Here is a 15529-nt window from a genome sequence, read left to right on the forward strand (position 1 = left end):
TATACACACCTATGTTTCTGTGGAATATAAAGGAGAGTAAACCCACTTCCTCCTCATTTATCTAGTTGTAAACGACCACTACAGCATCTTGCTACACATACACACACACATACACACACACACACACACACACACACACACACACACACACACACACTGTAATTTGCAGTGAGCCCATTGTTGTTTTATGCAAACAGTCTGAAGCTGGATAGGTCGCACTGAGCCAAATATGCAAATCATCCCATCATGCATTGCAGGGCTGCAGGCTCCTGCAGAGGGTGAACTTAGTTTCTCCACTTAGGAAAATGCTGATGAGCAGCCGGAGGATTTTTCCAAAAAGTTTTCATCCACAACACTTGCTTCCTTTTTGAATTATCAGAAAGGACGGACGGCAGCTGGAGCGACGCAGACTGTTGGTCTGTCTGAAGGTGAGTCACTCTCAACTTTTACTTTTATTTATCACCCTCACAGAGTGCAAATGAGAGGTTCCTTCATCAAAGTGCTTCATGGGAACATCAGCTGATGAATATTACAACTAGGAGTGTTTTTCTGTGTGGTGGGAGGGGAGGGGAAGCCATTAGAATAAACTCAAGATCGTTTTCCTGGGTGCTTCATTATCCTGGTAAAGCCACAATCCTGTAGGAAAATCAGCCGTATTTATCATTGCAGATATTAAGATGAGCGCAGACACGGTGGAGCAGTCGGAGGCTGCGGCCGAGCCGACAGGTAAGGATGGTTTCACCTGTTTGTTCGTTTTCAAACCCCGCAGCTGAATCCTCACACAGAAGAGTTTGTGTGATGTTGTTGTTTATTGTCTTTATATTTTAATATTAGTTTTTTGTTTAGGGAGTTTAACAGCTTCAACACAAAGAGTATAATATAAGAAGATTGTTTGTGTTTGCTTTTTCTTAAATGGTAAAAAATAATCTCTGAAATTAATTTATTTGTTGGATTCAGTTATCTTTAGAACATTTTGAAAGACTAAAATTTACTTATTCCTTATTGGTTCAATGCTCTTTGGTGCTGTTATTTACATCAGGTTAAACATTTTTAATAAACGTATCTGCAAAGTCTCAAAAAACACAGAATGTATTTGCTGAATGTTCCCTTTCTAAAGAACTTAAAGGGACAATTCACCCTACGATCAAAAAATACATATTTACGACACAAGAGCAGGTGAAAATGCTGCTTTTATTTCTACCACATCATTTGGACCAGTATGAGAAGTACTTAAAGCGACAGTTCACCCATTAATTAAAAACACACATTTGTCCTCTCACCTGTCGTGCTGTGTATCAATTGGTGTGAGTTGTCTAGTGTTGGAGATATCAAACGTAGAGATGTTTTCCTTCTCTCCACTATAATGGGATTATATGACACTCGGCTTGTGTTGCTTAAAGTGAGACACGCACAAAAAAACCACACACAGAGTTTGTTGTGAGCAGTTTCATGTAGGAACTATTTTCTTCCAACCATAGTTCCTGCATGAAGCTGTTCACAACAAAGTCAGTATTATCTGTATTAACCGGGTCATGATTTGATCAGGTGAACTGTCCCTTTAAGAATGATTCAAAAAAGTCAAAAGTCTTTCCTTCACCTGAAACAAAATGATTTTGTTGTCTAAACTCTGGGTAAAAAAACAACAACTCCATGGTGTCAAAGTCTTTCACTTTGTACGTTTAACATCAACCCAGAATATCAATGAAACGTTTCTGCTGAACATAATCAAGGCAGTCATTAGATTTACACAAAATGTTCTTCATTTACGAGACGGGCGTTTAACAAAGAGAGCAGGTGCAGATAAACCATCTCTCCTCTGCTTCACTTCGACAAATTCAGGATTTAAAGGGTCAGTTCACCCAAATTATACTTATTTCTTTCTAATTTTATTATCATTTAACCGTTTATGTAACAGGCAAAGTCATTAAGAACACATTTATATCTACAATGGCAGTTTAGATTGAAATAAAACTATACAGGTAAAAGGAAAAATATGTTTTTTGATTTTGGGGTGGACTGTCTCTTTAAGTACGACTTCTCAAAGGGACAAATATTTTCCTCGTACTGGTCCGTATGATGAAATAAAAGCAGCATTTAGACCAGCTCCTGTTTCATAGGAAGCAGTGTGTCAGTGTGTGTGTGTGTGTGTGTGTGTGTGTGGATATCGTGGCAGTTGGTTGCCGTACCAGGATGCCCCTGAGGCTGTTTGATGAGAGAAGCATGCTGGCTGCCCTGCGGGGGGCTGAGGACACCAACCAGACACCAAAAAACAAAAAACCAGGAACCAGCGACAAAAAAAAAAAAAAAAGTGGAACTTTTAAATTCAGACAATGGCTGCGTGAGAGAAACGTCTCTGTTTCGTGGAAGTGCAACACGTCCGTGTTTTTGATCAATGTATGAGCATTCTTTTGTCAGATCAGATGAAGCCAAAGCTGCTCGTTATTAGTTATTAGGGGGCCTGATTGTGTCAATATCAGCTGAAATATACACATATTGTCTCTCTTAAACAAAACATATTTATTATTTTATTATTTTTAACAATCTCAGAGACGAACCTGAACAAATGAAACCAGAACTGTCCACGTGGAGCGATACCACCGCAGGGAAAGTGAGAGGATTTGTATAATGTAGGCGAACTGACCCTTTAACTCCTCAAAGGGAAGTCGAGGAGACGAGAGTTTTTTGAGACTCTCTTTGTGCAACTCCAACTCCTAGAAATGATGAACATTTTCATAGTCTGGGTTGCTGTTGGACGTACAAAGTGGAAAACTTTGACACCAGAGATTTGTTTTTTTTTAACCAGAATCCTCTGTGTTGTTGGGATGAGGCAACAAAAGCACTTCAGTTAAGGTTAATAAGGAAAGTCTTTTGAATTTTTCAACCAAGATCTTCTTTAAATCATGCTTAGAGGGACAGTTCACCCCAAAGTATATATTTATATATATTTATACATCCTTTTACATGTAGTGATATTTATACATTATATCGTAGAGATTTCTGCCTTCTCTCCAATATATTAGGACTAAAATCTTTTGAGATCTCCAAAACTAGGCAACTCACACTAAAACGATCTGAAATGATAAATTGCACTACAGGTGAGAGGACAAATATGTGTTTTTGATTTTTGGGTGAACTGTCCCTTCAAGTTGCTGAGAGAGGGAACATTTTGCACACAAATTCTGCTAAAAAACACTAGTTTATCATAACAGAACATGTGATTAATCAAAGTAACACACCGAATATTTAGAAGTTCAGTTTCATATAAAAAGTGCCTAAACTGAGAAAATTAAGAAAAAACAATACTAAGTCTGGAGACATTCTACATTTTACTTTTTGTCAACAAGTGAAAACACCAAAAGCAACAATGAATGTGTGACACACCCACACACACTGTAGTTTATTTACACATATTAATAGTCACTAGAGTGAGTATTAATATGCTAACATGTGGATTGATCCGCTGCTGAAAATAGTCCCCATAAAAAGCACCATTTCCTGCTGTTTTATGAGATTTCTGAGCCCCTTTAAAAAAATGACACTGTGATTAACTATTTTTAAAGATGAAGTTGGCTGACATTTATAAAAATATAGACATTGGACATCCTTTAAATACTCGTTCAAACATCACAGTTTTTGATGTGTCCGTATTGTAAAATTTGTTGTTCGTACAAAACGTAAATGCACAGTGACATTTACTGTAATAGTGCTTAAAGTAAACAGTATACTACCTTTGACAGTATTTGTTGCGTTTAATTTAGCACTGCTTGCACTATGGCGACCTCACACATGTATAGTGCAGTAAGAATCTCCTTTTTGAAGCTGTTTTTGTTTATTGGATTCATTAAATGATAAATAAAGTACTTATTCTCTCTACTGTTTGGATGTAGAATGGCACCGGGACACATCTTTTGTTCAGCCCTCAAGATTAACTGAAGTCAAACTGATTATTGTGCCAAAGGGGTGAATATCACTCCACCTGTTCCCAGAGCAGTTTGTAATAATTTACTCAGTCGCTCTTTCAGAAGAAATACACTTTTTTTAGGACAAACAGATGAAGTGACAGACGAAACAACCCTTTAAGTCGTTGATTTCCAGTGTGTATGTGTGCGTGTGCGTGTGTGGGTGTGCAGGACAGAGCACTAACACGGCTTCCTGCGCTCACAGCTGAAGCTGATTTGCATGTCTTGGTCATTTCCATACTGGAAGTTTGGCTGTGATGCTGGATGTGCAGGGGGGGGGGCAAGTGACATGGTGGTGGTAGTGGTGGTGGTGGGGGGGGGGGGGTTATTGGTGTATTTGCATTATGTGTCTCCAGCAGCTCACTGTCTCTCTCTCTCACACACACACACACACACACACACACACACACACACACAGTCCCGGAGGCCCCATTTGACATTCAAATGATGTGAGCTTATCCAGCACACCTTTGAACTCTCCTCCTCCATCGGCACTCTTCCTCTCTTTAAACACGGGATGCTCAGTGCAGACGAAACCTTCTGAAAAAGACTCGTCACAAGTGTGTCCTTGTGTACTTTTCTTTATCATGTTTTTTTTTTCTTAATTGGTGAAAATACAGATAGAGCACAATTGTTCATCTAACATGATTTAGTGATATATATATACAACATAAATAGGAAGAGAGAAAAACAGGACTACTTTGTACAGTGTCTCATTTAGAATAAAAATTATAACACAGACAGAACAAAACGTAACTAAACAAGACAAAACGAAAAACAAGCGATAGGTTTAAAAGCATTAATTAAGATGTTGATTACAATTTTTTTTTTTTAAATCAAGTGACTAACGACTCAAGGGACTACGGTGTGAGGCTAACTACTCACATGACTACCGAATGACTAGCAACTCATGTGACTAGCGACGGGACTAACGAGTGACTTGCGATTCACATGACTAACAACTCACATGACTACAGAGTGGGCGTAACGAGTCACATAACTAACGACACATGCAACTAGTGACTCATGGGACTAACTACTCACGTGACTAATGACCTACGTGACTACTGACTGACTAACGACTCACATAACTAATTACTCACATAACTGACGACTCATGTAACTAGTGACTCATGGGACTAACTACTCAAGTGACTACCGAATAATGGGCAATTTACGTGACTTGCGACTCACGGGACTAACACGACTACAGAGTGTCCAACTACCATCTATCTATCTATCTATCTCTCTATTTCTCTGTCTATCTGTCTATCTATCTATCTATCTATCTATCTATCTATCTATTTCTCTGTCTATCTATCTATCTATCTATCTATCTATCTATCTATCTATCTATTTCTCTGTCTGTCTGTCTATCTATCTTTTGTTTTCCAGCTACTATTTATCTGTTTGTTTTGTATCTAGGTGTATTTATGTTGTGGTTTAGTTTGCACTAACAGGTTTTACTTTTAACATTTTAACTTGGGACCATATGAGACAGAAGTTGTTCTTACTGTAACACCTTATACTCTGTGTGTGTTTTAGATCCAAGTCAAATCAAATGACAAAAGAAAAGCCAAAAAGCTCACCTTTGTTTTTACAGCTATAGTTTTTGTTCAGCTTAATTTAATTTTAAATAAAGTTATATGAAAGTCTATTCTATTATTTCATTTGTTCTGTGTGTCACTCTGAAGAAGCTGAACGTTGACATTTAAAGACAAAACTGAATCTCTTTCTCTCTCTTCCGACATTTAGAGCAAAACGGTATCGACTTCAATCGACATGTGAGTAACAGAGTTTTTAATGTTTCCCTACTGCACTTCCTGTGTTCAAAGATGATTTCATGAATGATGTTTCTGTCACCAGGAGGATTTTGATGATTTGGTTTAACATGTAGTAACTTTTCCTGTTTGCTAGCATGCTAATATTTGTATCCAGCACAGCAGACATGGATTAAATACATTTCTTAATCTTTAAAAAATATCTTTAACATTAAAGTAACTTCATGTTACTAGTTTTTAAGCCATTTCCCTCTTAAATAACTGAAATTTATGAGAAAGAAAGCAAAGACTCAATCAAACCACCAGGATCCTGTTACAGTTTTTCACTTCGGCTCATTTCATTAAACATTCTCTAAACTGTTATCGTAACTGTTTCATATGACATTAAAATTCTATTGCATGTCTGCAAAATACCTCAAAACATGTAGTTTCTCCCTCAAAACCCAGTTATAATGTCTGTACATTGTCCAACGCCACCAAAATGAAAAGCTGTGTCATTGCGTGAGCCGTACTGATCAAAATCTTCAGATGTTTCTTCAACCTGGAAATGTTTCATATCTACAAATATCGGTTTTGCCGACACTGAATGCTTCCTGTACTATACAAGAATGTTTTTTTCTTGCTGAATGCTGCTGTGTATCACACTGAGGCTTTTTGAATTCTAATTCTAACAGCAGGTAAAAGTTTACTGGGAAACGTCATTAATGTAGTACACAGAAATATGATATGTGTATACAGTAATTTATTTGTGTGTTACATGTCCCGTAAAAAGAAAATTCACCTTTAATCTTCCATGGAAAGTCATTGAAAGTGAACACAAAATTTGCCAGAAAATGACACCCATGTAAAAAACAAACAAACAAACCCTGCAACAATTTAAAAAGCTGCGATAGTTCAGTAAAAAACTGTACTTTCTCATGGTACATAACACCATTTCATAAATGTATTTCTGACAGATTCTGAGAAAGGAATTGATTGTTTTGCATATGATGGCTCAAACTATGAAAGAAAAGAGAATATTTCACTGAGAACTAGCAAGATAGCTAGCTTCATAATCCAGTAATATAATATTCTGAACTAGCATACTAGCTAGTTCACTATTTCCACCATGCTTTACTGCACTGGCCACCAGCCTGCTGTTCAGCTCATTCAGTAACCAGTGTAGCATTAAAGCATGGTGGAATTAGCAAGCTAGCTAACTAGCCAGTTGTCTGCTAGTTAGCTAGCTAGTTTGCTAATTCCACCATGCTTCAATGCTACACTGGTTACAGAAAATTGTCAACCATCTGGCGACAGCAATGTGCTATCCTACGCTGTAACAAGAGTGTGTGGATGAAGCATTAAGTTGTTAATTTTTACTCATTTCTACTCTACGCTTTCTATGAATGAGAATTTTTGAATCTGTTGTAAACAACAAACTAACTGTTCAGAGATTTAAACTTATTGTTTTGAAAATTAAGACAATTCTTATTCAATATTTGAGCCAAAGCAAATGATAAAAAAACAACTGTATTATATCTTGCTGCTTGAATGCTTGAATGTTAAAGGATATGTCTGTGTTGTTCTGTAGTTTTTTCTCTTGCCAACAAATCTTATGCAAAGACCAAAAGCCGCAGTGTTTTTTTAAGTCTGTGTATAAATACTTGCTGTACTTTCTGATTTCCGCACTCTGTCTGAGGCACTCATTGACCCAGCCCATTGATTCTAACTGAAGACAAATCTTTAAAAACAGATCACAGGTATATGTTCTTATTTTAAAAAGACCCAGTTATTTCCCTAAAACAGCTGGGCATTGTAGTTTTTTAGCAAACTTTACTTAAAGAGTAGAAAACAGGACTATTTTCAGTGGCAGATTAATGCACATTTGGTTTTTTAACGAGTATTTGCAGCACCAGGACGATGAATGTGGGATTGACAGAAAATGTTTTTAATTGTTTTTGGACAATAATGGAGCTCTGTAGCACAGAGGAATACGATATATCAGGCTTTGGAAGCACAGAAAATACTTGTTAGAAGTATGAATTCATTGTTGGTTTCTGTCTCTTCGTGGTATATGTTGATAACAAGTGAAATAAAGATCATCACAAGACTTAATTTGCACTTAATAACGAAGCTGAGTTGGAATATAAATAGCCGAGAGGCACGAGAATCAACTGACTTTTTTTAGGATAAACCACCTGCTCTCCCCACACAACACCTCAATAATGACTCTTTAGAAACATCTCAAATAGTTTGCAGCTATTTGGATTACTTCTCCAAACACTCTTTTTTTTTTTTTTGGCAAGAGGAGGGCATGTCTTTTTTCAGTGCTCGTGTTTTCAGGAAGTGACATGGCCTTCAGGGGTTAGGAGGGGGGTGTGGGGGGGTATTTGCATACTGGCTAGCCCGAGGGGAGGGAGAGAGTCTATCACTCTTTGTATCATGTTTAGTGACCAAACTGGTCCTGGAGAATGTGTGTGTGTGTGTGTGTGTGTGCACTGTCTCTCTACACACATATAAACATGCTCATTTATTATGCACCGTCAATATTTCCCATCATTTTAATTATTTAACATATCCATAAGAAACCTGGGTTAATACTGTTACTGGTTGTGCTTTCGATGTCTCAGATAAAGACAGAGGAGATCAACGACTCGCCTCATTCAGCCGCCACACTGAAGACATGTCACCTGACACAGAGCTCTCCAGTGCCTGGAGGTCAGCTGTCTGGGGTCTGTTGTTTAACATTTTATTATCCTATTTAACACATAAACACAAAGACAAGTCAAATAGCCCCGACAATACACAAGAGCTTAAAAATAAATAGCCCATCTCATAACCCAAAAATGCCAGTTAGCCAAAATAGAATATAAAATAAAATACATTAAAAATTAAATACCACCGTATGACCCCAAAATGTCAGTGTGTCATATTAAATTAAATAAATAAATAAAATAAAATGTATGAATACCCCAGTTTATAAGCCCCAAATTCTCGTTAGCCAAAGAAAATAAATAAATAAAATACAATAAATAAATTGATTTAATACAAAAATTCGATCCCATATTATATCACCTAAATCCCAGTAGGCTAAAATAAAATAAATAAATAAAATATCAGTTAGCCAATTTTCATTGCAATATATCATTCTATTTTACACAATGCATATTGTGTAAGGAAGTGTATGAGCCAGTAATCAGCTATAGTTGCACAAGGTGTCAGTGATGGAAGTTTATTTACTTCTTACTGAGGTAAAGTAAAGTTATTAAAACTGCTCTGTTTCAAGTCAAACTTATGCATTTTTCATTCTAAAGGAGAACTCAAGTGAGGACGAGTTTACTTGTCAAGAAGAGACAACTAAAACCAGTGAAACCAGTTTAATACACCGAGAAAATAACCCCGATGACGTCACAGGGATGTCAGCAGTAAATATCTTAGTTTGGGTTTTGGAGACGGATTTTGACGTTTTTTCAACAGAAAGCCTGAGTTTAAACTAGTGGTATGGAATTTGAAAGACAAGGACATTGAACAAGCAGGGAAGCGTCTAATGAAATGGACACTATTGAGTGGCATTATGGGAGTTTGGACCCATTTAAAGGACTATAAGAAAAGAAAATATCTCAGCCTCCGAACTTATCAGAGTGCTGCACTAAATCACCGGAGAAACATAATAAAAATGAACCAAAGAATTCTTTTGACATATCCAAAAAAAAAGAGACATTTGGTCACATTGGTATCTAAGAAGTTGTGATTGAATAAGGGATTAAATATTACATAAAAGTACAATATTTCTTTCTGAAATGAAGTGGAGTAGAATATAAAGTAGCATTGAATTGAAATATTCCTGTAAAGTACAAGTATCTCAGTGAAATGCTTTGGTAAATGTGCACAGTGCTCATATATATTAATATATATGTAACCCTGAAGTCTGTATTTACGGCTTGTTGTCTTGTTTTTTTGTCTTTGCTACAGGAGCTCACCTCTCTTCACACCATGCAGCAGCTGGTTCTGATGCCACCGTCTCACCTGTCGTCTCCCCCATCCTTCCTGCTCTCCCAGAGCCCCACCAGCCACCAAGGTGGAGTCCTAAAACTGACACGTTAAGAAATTCATGGTTTCCGCAGCCGGTTGTTTTAGCTTAGCACAAAGACTGGAAACAGAGGGAAACAGCTAGCGTGGCTCTGTCCAAACTTGTTTCTTTAATCTGCACAACTACCAACGTTTTTGATCTTAATGTGCGGGACTATTTCTTGGTAAGAAAGCTGAAATATATCTATTAGCTATGACGTGTTCTCGTTCAAGGAATAGTCAAACATCTTGAAAAGCATTCTTTTTCTAGTTAGCCTAGCTTAGCATCAAGATTTAATGCCGGGGGGAAACAGCCAGCTCAGTTCTGTGCAGGCGGCAACCTCTGGTTCTGAAAAGTGAAGTTAATTCTGAAGTGCCATAAACCTGCATTCTCTCTAGTGACCATCAGGGGGCGACTCCTCTGGTTGTATAGAAGTCTATGAGAAATGACTCTACTTCTCACTTGATTTATTACCTCAGTAAACATTGTAAACATGAGTTTATGGTCTCAATCTCTAGTTTCAAGTCTCCTTCAATACAGCATGATGTTCATTTTGTAAATTATGATCCATTTACAGTCAAACAGACCATAAAGCAGGGTATGCTTTAGGGCGGGGCTACATGGTGATGTACCCTATTTTTTGGGGGAATGTGCATGCTGCATCTATTTCTTGACAACAGATAATTGATCAAAATCTGCTGTTTTCCTTTGCAGCCCTTCTGCAGCAGAACCTGCTGTCCCATCCCTGCCAGAGTCAAACTAGTCTCCTTCAGCATCAACCTGGACTGGCTCTGACTCCCCAGGTAAATCCAGACCACTTCTTGTCTCCATACACTTCAGCACAAAGTGAATGCATGAAGCAGAGAAACATAATCTGGACATCTGGCCAAATAAACGTTGTTGTTGTGCTACAGGACAGTAAAAACCTTTTGTTTTCTTTTACGTCAACTGGAAACTGAAATATTATTTCTGTGTTGCCTCTTTTCTGATCCAGGCTATGAGTCGCTCCGGTCTGGCAGGCCCGTCTATGGAGAACCACATGGACTTGTCCCACCTGCAGATGCCCAAACACATGTCAGTGCCACCACAGGAGGAACCCAGTGATCTGGAAGAGCTGGAGCAGTTTGCTAAAGCATTCAAACAGCGACGCATCAAACTGGGCTTCACCCAGGTAATTAAGAAGAAGAACTATAGTTTGTTTTCCTTTAAAGGCCCTAAAAACTGGTGCTTATTGAGTCATGTATTTTTTTATCTTCTGGAGAAGACTGAAAACGAAGAGACCAAGTTTCTGAGGTCTCTAAAGGCATTAACACCCTTTTTTCCACCAAAAGTAGTGGCAATATGCGGCACCACTGAAGAAGCCTGGGATCAGGATCTTTTTGTCAAACTGATGAAATATATTGTGTTTGTTTTGCATGATGAGAAGGTGATATAGTTCATGTGTTTTGTGTTTTCACAGGGAGATGTGGGCCTTGCGATGGGAAAACTGTACGGGAATGATTTCAGTCAGACCACAATCTCTCGCTTCGAGGCTCTAAACCTCAGCTTCAAAAACATGTGCAAGCTCAAACCTTTGCTGGAGAAATGGCTGAGTGACGCAGGTACAACACAGTGACTGCATTTTTTAGATTACAGTATCACTGATATTCTAGCTGGATATGAAAAGGGGCTAGAAAAGAAGCACATCAAATGTAAAATTGTTTTTTTTTTGTACATTAGAGAACTCACCTCCTGACTTGATGAACAACCCCACCTCTCTGCCGCCGATGATAGAGGGTTACGGACGCAAACGGAAAAAGAGGACGAGCATTGAAACAAACATCAAGATGACTCTGGAGAAGCGTTTCCTTGATGTGAGTGCAAGACTAAATCTATATTTAATACTAGAAAGGTGCAGTCAGTACGGTGCAGATCTCCGTCAGGTGTGTCTGCGACGACCACTTCTGTATTATTGTGATTGCAAGGCTGCCATTTTTTCACGCATTTTTAGATGTGCCCCTAACATTCAATAAAAGGTGTTTTGTGAAAGCGTGAGTTACCACAACCACGCAAGGTCCTTTAGCATGCCGCCATAACTTGCCACCCAAAATATTCTGCAGTTTACTGCAGCAGAATGTGAGATAAGCCGTGGACAGACACAGAAGTTCACACTCACTCACAAGGCTCACGGAGGCATGATCCTCCTGGCGGAGATAATAAACAAGGTTTTCCTTGAGAGCCTGTTCATTTTACTAACTTATAGAATTTATTACGTATAGAAGAAAAGTTGGTTAGCATTATTAACCGACTTTGTTGTCTCTTAGGCTAACAGACATTGCTTGACGCACCTGATCTCTACATCTGTACAGACTCAAAAAGCTCTATTACAAACATATAAGTTATATATTTTTAACATAAGTTTTAAAAGATCCTGATAAAAATCAATACATATGGACACCAGCAATGGTTGCCAGGCTCTCTATACCTTAAAAACTTCCCGTCCTAACGTTTGAATTAAATGAGGAAATCCTGTTTTTTGTTGTTGTTGTTTTCAGAACCCCAAGCCCAACTCTGAAGAGATAACCCTGATCTCAGAGCAGCTAGCCATGGAGAAGGAGGTGGTTCGAGTTTGGTTCTGTAATCGGCGTCAGAAGGAGAAGAGGATCTACTGCCCGGTGACGAGTATATCGGTCAAGTCACACAGCTACAACTCCAGAATGGTTAGCTGTCTAAAACATCGATCTCTTTCACTGAGAATAAAACAATATATATATATACAACTTTCATATGTACTTTCCCTTTAATTCATTATTTGTATTAATTGTTACAATTAATTAATATAATTGAATTCAGAGGCTAGCTGTTTCCTTCTGCCTCCAGTCTTTATGCTAAGATACGCTAACTATCAGTGGAGTATGTATATCATAGAGCATATATATTTTACAGTCCTAAAGAGAAGTTTGCTTTATCTCATCCTCTTCACACAGTTTCAGGCCACAACATCCAGATCCTACAGCCCTCCGGCAGGCGGAGGCAAGTTTCCTACGTTCAACTATTGATAACGTTCATTCTTGATGTTGGAAACAACAAAACATTTAGATTATATAATGATGTTTTGACCTTTTTTCTTCCAGTTTCATCGAATTCCTCTCCAAACAGTGGAAGCCGTGAAGCTTCTCCCAACGGTCTGTCAGCAGCCTCCGTCTCTTTAGCGTCTCAGGTCAACGTGGCGTCCTACAGCACACCAGGGTAAGAAACACCAACCTCAACTCACCTGTAGACCATCACTTATGTCTCCAATGCAATCATTTAATGGAAAAATCCCATTGTTAAGGCAACCAATTCAATGCTAACTTCAATATTTCACCCCTGTAGCACTCTACAGCAATGCATCATTTTCTATAAGATCATCATATGTTTGTCTGGTGAAGTACAAGTACCTCCGTTTTGTACTGAGTACTTGAGTAAATTTAGATTTTTCTGTCACTTTTTATTTGTCTAAGTGGATAATCCTTTTTGTCCTTTCAGGTCCTGGTACCGCACATGGAATCCAGCGTATCATCACTGAGAAACATGAACTGTATCATATGAAGCTTTTTTGAAGATTTTGTTTTTGTTTTTAGAAGGATGTACAGTGAAGAGATTAAAAAAAAAACCTTGTTGTGAACAGGGTTTACAACCAGAGAGCCAAAGCTTAGACGGACCCACGGGAGAAAACAGCAGAGGACTGCTGTTAAAACCGCCTCGAGCTGTTTGATTTGTGTTCAGGTGACTCTTTGCGTAGATCGGCTGCAAAGAGGAAGAATACACATAAAAACACCAGCGGGGATTCTCCTGTTCGAGCCTGTGTGGCTCAAATAGACTGAAACAACCGGTTTGAATGATTGTGTACCGAGCTGTTCCCTTTCTGTTTCTGCCATCTTTATTGCTGGGCTCTCAGCTGTTGCTGTTATTGTATGTTTTATTATGTTTTTATCATAGCTAGTGTTGTTGTGTTTGTGAAGTTTATTTAAATCCTACAATGCGTACTGCTGGCCTGTCTAAATAAATATGCAGTTAAGAGACATTTATTTTATATTGGCCTTATATTGAGCTTTTTTTTATTAGTGATCAGGACGGCTTTTGATTTGGTTATTTATTTCTTTAAAGGATGGATCTGTTTTTATTACAACTTGGGTTTTATTGTTGCAGTTTTGGCCATCATTTCTATCAGTTATGACAACAACAGTGAAGTAGAAACATTATTATTATTAACAGCTTTTGCAGATTATTGAAGTCCCTTTTGCAGTTAACAGAAGTGACTTCCAGTGTTGCTAAAAATCCATTATTGTACTAGAAAACTGTGTGCTAGGGAGGTCAAAATTGACCTTTTGCTAAGCAGCATCCGTAGCATCGTCCTCAATGGTTTTATATATTCTGGTTTTAGTGGATTTGGAGCTCGCCACAGTTAGACGTTGTGTAATACTGATACTCGTTACCTGGAGAGGTTGGAAGAAGATAAACGTTTCTAAAATGTTACGTTTCTACATAAAAATATGTGATGCTAACATTAGCAGAGTACGTTAGCACATTATTAACTAGCTAGCATTAGCACCTCACTGCTACGCTAGCTACTGAAGGTATACTGAATGTAAACACATCCTGCTTTTGCTTCTTAATGATTGTAACAGTGAATAAAAAGCTCATCGTCTTTACAGGAACAGTTTTGTTCCTTAACTTCATTGTCTTCTGATCTCCAGGTGATGTGGTGGTTCACTTTGACACTGTGATCTGTAGCTTTAGCTTTTATCTTTATCTTTTTAACATGTTTTAACTGATGAATCAGTTTGACATCCTGGATATAAACTTCAAACACATATTGTAGACCCGTCTGTCTCCTTCTTGCTGAAGACTATAAAAAAATAAGACCCAAGATGTAATAAAAAACAAAATGATAACACACTTTTAAAGCTTCTGAACCGCAATTTTTCAAACAAAATTTGAGATTTATTCACATAAGAGAGATTTCTGTATGTATGTTTTTGTCCTTGATTTTGTTCACTGGTTTGAATTTGTTCCGCTGGAAAAAAAACGTGACGTCAAAGTCCTGAAGCAGATTAGCTTGAGGTTTTTTTTGTTGTCAGCATATCCCATGAGGACACCAAAACCAACAATGTGTTTAGTCCAGCTCTTCATTCTTTATAGATGTCCTTACCCTATCTGTGGCTCCTACTTTATATATTTCAATATTTAAAAATGCTCAGTAATTTCCTAAATAAGATTGGGAACTGTAGATTTTAGCAAACCTTTCTCAAACAGGAGTAACTTTGAATTTGTTTAGGACTATTTTCAACAGATTATTCACTGTAATCATTGTAGCATTAAAACATAGTGGAATTAGAACGCTAGCTAGCTAGCAAATGTGCAGCTGGCTGGTTAGCAAACTTGTTAATTCCACTATGCTTTAATGCTACACTAGTTCGAACCATCCCTCTGTGTGTGGTTGTAGTGTCCTTTGTATATCTTATTTTATAGAAACATTTTGCAGTGGTACCACACTCTGAGCTAAGTAAAGCTAACACTTTAATCATAATGTTATATAATGTAACAGCAGGTACTTTATAAAGTAAAGTGATGTTTTTACCGATGTAACGATGAGTCTCAGGGAATCATCTGTCTTTACCTCCAGGGACCATTGTTGACTTTAATGTCCTGTCATTCAACAAAGGATGGCCATGTGTATCATCGGTTCTTTATTTAAAATGATACAAAGAGAAAAATCC

The 15529-nt window shown here is 37.8% G+C and overlaps 1 protein-coding gene across 1 annotated transcript; it reads left to right on the forward strand.

Annotated features, from left to right (window-relative positions):
- Window positions 1-385: 385 nt before the first annotated feature.
- On the forward strand, window positions 386-14708 carry pou2f3 (POU class 2 homeobox 3). The gene is made up of 13 exons (XM_079171601.1): window positions 386-428; window positions 670-726; window positions 5715-5743; window positions 8350-8451; window positions 9692-9797; window positions 10503-10591; window positions 10783-10959; window positions 11248-11389; window positions 11508-11641; window positions 12323-12487; window positions 12755-12800; window positions 12902-13016; window positions 13296-14708. The coding sequence occupies exons 2-13, from the start codon at window positions 678-680 to the stop codon at window positions 13333-13335; spliced, it is 1194 nt and encodes a 397-aa protein (XP_079027727.1). The 5' UTR covers window positions 386-428; window positions 670-677; the 3' UTR covers window positions 13336-14708.
- Window positions 14709-15529: the final 821 nt, after the last annotated feature.

The sequence above is a fragment of the Pholis gunnellus genome (assembly GCF_910591455.1).
Source record: "Pholis gunnellus genome assembly, chromosome: 13".
NCBI lineage: Eukaryota > Metazoa > Chordata > Actinopteri > Perciformes > Pholidae > Pholis > Pholis gunnellus.